We start from the raw sequence: 5895 nt of genomic DNA, 5'->3' as shown, positions 1-5895 counted from the left end.
TTGAATATTAAACACGAATGTTGAAAACGAATGTTGAAAACGATTGTTGAAAACGAATGTTGAAAACGAATGTTGAATACGAATGTTGAATGTTGAAAGCAATTGTTAAAAGTTGAAAATTTAATATTGAAAACGAATGTTGAAAACGAATGTTAAAAACGAATGTTGAGTGTTGAAAGCAATTGTTGAAAGTTGAAAATTGAATATTGAAAACGAATGTTGAAAGTTGAAAACGGAATGTTGAATGTTGAAAAAGAATGTTAAAAGTTGAAGTCCAGTTGTAGAAAATGAATGTTGAATGTCGAAATCAAATGTTAAATGTTGAAAACGAATGTTGAAAGTTGAGATTCGAAAGTTGAAAACGAACTTTGAATGTTAAAAACGAATGGTTGAATGTTAAAAACGAATGTGGAATGTGGAATACGGAATTGAATGTTTCAAACAAATGTTGAATTTTGAATACGAAAAATGAATGTTGAATACGAAAGTTTTGAATTCTAAAAACGAAATGTTGAAATACAAAGTTTAACAAAAAAAAAAAAAATTAAATGTTTAAATTGAATGTTAAATGTTAAAAATGATTGCTACAAACAAAAATTTAAAAAAATTTAAATATTGAATGTGGAATGTGGAATATTGAACCAACTTGACATCCGTACACTACACATACGTACATTTAAGGTATTACACTATGTATAATTACTTATAGTTTGGCATTGTACAAAGACATGTTTATGCAGTATGTGAGTAGCTTATTGTTGAGGGCATATATAGTTTGTACTTATATCTATGTCATTTGGTCTCTGGAGGAGATTTACAGTTGTCTCGTGAAAAATTATACAAAATCTTTCTTGAACATCAAAATTGCTTGTAATTGAGCTGCTTTTATTTACACACTCTTTTAATCAATTTCTAGCAATGCTATGTCACTTTGAAACACTCCTTAACAAGTTCAAACAATCTAATTATTCAAGACTGGACAAAACATATTGAATATTTCACTACGAAGGCGACAAGTCGTTGATAAAGAAAATCTAGCAAGCCCCGAGATTCTTAATTATAAGAACTACTGATCATAGGAGGAGATATATTGTAAAATGATAGACTACAAAAAATCATTCAAAGAGGGACAAATATAATTATAGGTTTTTAACATAGAAATGTCGTCGTATTTGTGTTCTTCTCCGGTGAACACTTTAATGTAAACAATGCAATTATTTTATCTGTTCCGGTTGGAAAACATTCTGTATACCTCTTTATTTCACAAAAAATACAAACTGTAATATCTCTTCCAGTGGTACAAAATATTCCACAACTTTGATTTGCAATTGGAAAAAGAAATATGGAACTTTTATTTCATGTATATGACGACCCCATTTCTTACAAAAGCTAACAGTAAGGTTGAAACAAAATACCCAATTGTTTTCTGTGTAAATGGTTTTCGTTCTGTAAATCCGACATTTATTTGATTGTTCTGGAACAAGTAAGGTTTTTGCATACATTATAAGATTCTATTTAATCAATGAACTGTTCGTTTTATTAGCTACATCACAAAATGTTTATAGTTTCATTGTTGTAACTCCCGACGACTCTGGTCCATATTTAATAGACAGAGTAATGTTATGCTTTTGAATTTGTATTGTTAAAACCACCGATGCTATTCCAAACTCATTTAGACATCCTATCCATTTCATCGAAAATAACAACAGTGCGATCGTTTTTACAAGACCAACTTTAAAGATACAGGCTCGGCTATATAATATTCTGACAAACATTGTAAAAAAAACTAGCTAAAGACTTAATACATAAGAATTTCAAAGCATAACATTTCTGCAATTTACCCGAGGATTTTGCGGTGAATTCAAATTTCAATCAGTACATTTCATTCGCAATAAATTAACCAATATATCTGATATCAATAGTGTCATTGTGATTACAAACTTTGTTGTTTATCCAATTTCAATTATTGAAAATGCTGACTGGACCCCACCAAATACCAACATCTCTGGGCCATTTTGCACATACACAATATCATTGGTCTGTAGTCGTTCTGTAACAATGGCGGTAAATGTTAAATAATACGATTTAGGATGTCTGTATGCTTTTGCTATATATTCATTATTCTTGTAAACATAATAATATCCATTATTGTCGGTATTCGTAGACACGAATACAGATATAAGATATACTCCGGATTTCTCACATATGAATTTCCCTTCATTTCTGATTGACGTTAGGTCGTGAATTCCATGTGATGTACGGACTTCTTTAAACGGGATAACTGTTGTAGCTGCTACTGTTTCACTAGATGTCAGCTGGGCAGATAATACAACTGAAAAAAAAATGTTATGTTGTAAAGTAAAACATAGGCTATGACTAATACACATTATAGGATGTTCGATAAAAGATATAAAAGGAGATGTTGGGCATAAGTTATTAAGACAACCCAACAAAAACAAACATCCAAACAATATTGAGGACAAAACATGTAGCCTTAGCAATAAACAGGTGTCTATAAAATACAACGATCTGAATCATTCCGAGGCTAAAAAGGTTTATGGTATATTATTGGAGAAAGTAAGGAACAATTCTGATTATACCAATGCCCTGAAGGAATTATCTGCCAATCTTCTTATAGGTTATCAAAATTGGTCTACATGGTGGGCATTATAAGATATAAAAGCAACAACAAACATTGGAATCTAAAGTAGGTAATCCAAAATGACGTCACCTAACCGAGGTCCATAATGATTAAATCATTCCCAAAACCTTTTGGTCTATTATATCTGCAGAAAAATTATTAATACGCTCATCCACTCCAATCTATGTTTAATTCGCTATGAGTCTTATATCGTTATGAATGAAAACAGATGCATGTATTTGGTCGGTTGACGAAATCATTCGAAGCAAAATTTAACAAAAATAAACTGTAAAACTTGCAGCATTATTCTAAAACAAGTTTTCGACAATAATGTTTAGTCCTCATAAGTGTTTGGCTTTGCGTTTGAAAAACGAAGCATTGAGAAATCTTTTTACGGACTTATTTTCGGTTATACCCATTTGGCGTGGCTCGGTACTTGTACATCCCGTTAATGTGTTTGTATTATCTTTCTTTATTTGCTGGTGTGTGTTTGGCGCATCTTGCGTAAGTGTAACATTTTAGTCCTGGCATCTATGATTAGGTTTTTTTACAACCACTGGGTCGATGCCACTGCTGGTGGAAATTTATTTTCGCGAGCGTTTCACCAGCCCAGTAGTCAACACTTCTGTGTTGACTTGAGTTACCATTGATATGTTTATAATAATAAATTAACTGTTAACAAAACTTTGAATTTTCGAAATACCAAGGCTTTTCTACCTCAGTAATATATCGTCTTAGCTGTATTTGGGAATTTTTGGTCCTCAATGCTCTTCAACTTCGTACTTTATTTGGCTTTTTAAACATTTTTTCTTTTATAGACGAAACGCGCGTTTGTAATGATGGCTGTATCCCTATATAAAAGAAGGTTAAATTTTATCATTTTCTACGTTTGAGAATGCCTGTACCAAGCCGGAAATATGGCAGTTGTTTTCCATATGTTTGGTGTGTTTTGTCGTTTGATTTTGACATTTGATTAGGGACTTTCCGTTATGAATTTTCCTCTGAGTTCAGTATTTTTCTTATTTTACTTTTCTTATACATTTATAACCTCCTTATTTGTGAACAAAAAATCAACATGAAAAGCGAGTCTCACTTCGTAGACATAATCGAAGAGTTACCATAACCAGTAAATTATCAAAATTACGAAAAACATGAAATTTAACATTAAACAACCACTGACCAGGTCCCTAACTTATGACAACACACAGCAGTTCTTACACAAATTATAAAAAAATAAATCATTTTAAAAACTGAAAGCATAACCAGTTTAGACTACCTCAATAATCAGTTTTGAAAACACGTTTCATTAATTTTAAAAATATATATATTTTTATTAAACAGTTATGAGGTTTAATTCAAAAGTTGAACGTCGAATTACAAACCGGAAATGGGATACACAATCGAGCTTCGATTGATTTAGAAACTGACATGATCATGACATCATATACTAGTATGATGCTAATGTAAGGAACAGACGTGGATAAGAGGTCGGACGTCCATTTGAGTCCAACATATACAAGAGTTTATGTTTGTTTGACTAAATGCTTAAAATCAAAACAATTACATTTGCTGATTTGATAGGTGAGCTTCACAATCTACACTTATAGATGTTATTTCAATTTTCAACTATTTTATTAAAGAATGTTTTAGTTGACATTCAAATTTGACAAAAACATTTATTATGCTTGTCATACTAAACGTGTGAGCAAATTTCAAAATCCTTTTCAGAAATATAATTTAACGTCCCTTCAAAATAGCTTACCTCTGTTTGATATTTTATCTAATGTTGACAATGTGTCATTCAAACCAAACTGTAAGTGCTGTACGTTATTCATCATTTCCTTTTTAACGGCTGTAATACTTTGGCTTATTGTAATATTGATATTGCTCTCGAGGTTATGCGTTTCATTTTTCATAAACACTTCCAATGATTTTAATTGATGATTTGTAGCTACAGTTTTGTTCACTAAAGCTATGACATCTTGCTTTCTGCTATTGATATCGCTAACGGCAGTATTAAGCCTGCCATTGGATTTTTTTATTTCATTTTCCAAATGCAAAGTCATATTATCGGTTGCCTTAATCTAATTTAAGAGACCAATTATTTTTTGCGACCTGGCGTTGGCACTGGACACTATTGTTTGTATGGATTGTTCTGTGCTTTGCACTTTAACCTCTATATGATTGGTCCTATTTTCTAAGTTAGAAACAGCCTGCAAATCGGTCACACTTTTCAGCTGCTTTAAGCCATCTATGTCATGTTGAAGACGTCCTGTGGTAATCTCTGTGGTTGATAGACGTTTATCGAGTCGTGTACATTTTAATTGTAAAGCATTGAAGTTCTTTTGAATCAAGTCTAGTTCAGATTGCAATTGGTGCGTTTTGTTATTTAATTGATCGGTTAAGTCTGAGCCTTTACAATCACAGTTACATACACTGTCCACTTTACTTGTCAATTCCTGCTGAAGCCGTAGTACAAAATTTTGTAATTGTTCAAGCGATTTTCGTTCTTCCAAAAATAACGTCATAAGGGTAGTGAAATGACTGTCAGACATACCAATTTCTGCTTGCGGAGACTTTGTACTACCGTCCAATAAAAATGCACTGGAAGACACAAAACTGAATCCTAAAACCACAAATATTATTAAAAGCATGATGTACTCTCTCTCTGTTTAACAATTGAGATGCAAGTAGATATATTCAGTTATAAAAACGGATTGCATTATCTGCAGTACAATGTACAGTTTAATTTGATTGGTAAAATTAGTAGTAACACAATATACGTTATCTAAGTTACAGATGTATTTAAACACGGTCAACATTTAATTTAGATTGATTGTAAACATGAGTCTTTTGTATTTTTGTTCTTTAAAAAACAAATATTTATATGTATGCCCCTTATCATCACAAAGTTCGTAAAGTGTTATTCGCTCATTTATCCGTTTGTTTCAAATATTTTGCAATGAGTGTTTCTGAATAAGTAAACTTAGAAAGGTGCTGCGGACGGTTATAATTTGTAAAATGTCATTTTCCTTTTTACACAGAATTTTTGCTTGTCTGTTTGGTTGTTATCTGCTCTTTAGTCGGATTATTATCTGATTGACATATTCCCTATTTCCATTCTCAATTTGAATTGAAAATTGAATTGATTTTTTTTATGTATGTTATGACTGATCTGTGTTAGTTATAATTATATAGGTAAAATATCGTTTAACGCTTCAGTTTATTCATTGCAATTTGTAATTACAAAGGCT

The 5895-nt window shown here is 31.5% G+C and overlaps 1 protein-coding gene across 1 annotated transcript; it reads right to left on the bottom strand.

The window, feature by feature from the left end:
• Positions 1 to 1295: 1295 nt before the first annotated feature.
• LOC139482749 (uncharacterized) lies at positions 1296 to 5356 on the bottom strand. Its single transcript, XM_071266818.1, has 2 exons — positions 4404 to 5356; positions 1296 to 2332 (listed from the first exon to the last, which is right to left on the bottom strand). Exons 1-2 carry the CDS (start codon positions 4705 to 4707, stop codon positions 1950 to 1952), a joined length of 687 nt encoding a protein of 228 aa, XP_071122919.1. The 5' UTR covers positions 4708 to 5356; the 3' UTR covers positions 1296 to 1949.
• Between the last annotated feature and the right edge of the window lie 539 nt (positions 5357 to 5895).

This window comes from Mytilus edulis, chromosome 7, assembly GCF_963676685.1.
Source record: "Mytilus edulis chromosome 7, xbMytEdul2.2, whole genome shotgun sequence".
Classification (NCBI taxonomy): domain Eukaryota; kingdom Metazoa; phylum Mollusca; class Bivalvia; order Mytilida; family Mytilidae; genus Mytilus; species Mytilus edulis.
This window is presented reverse-complemented; position numbering and strand designations above follow the sequence as displayed.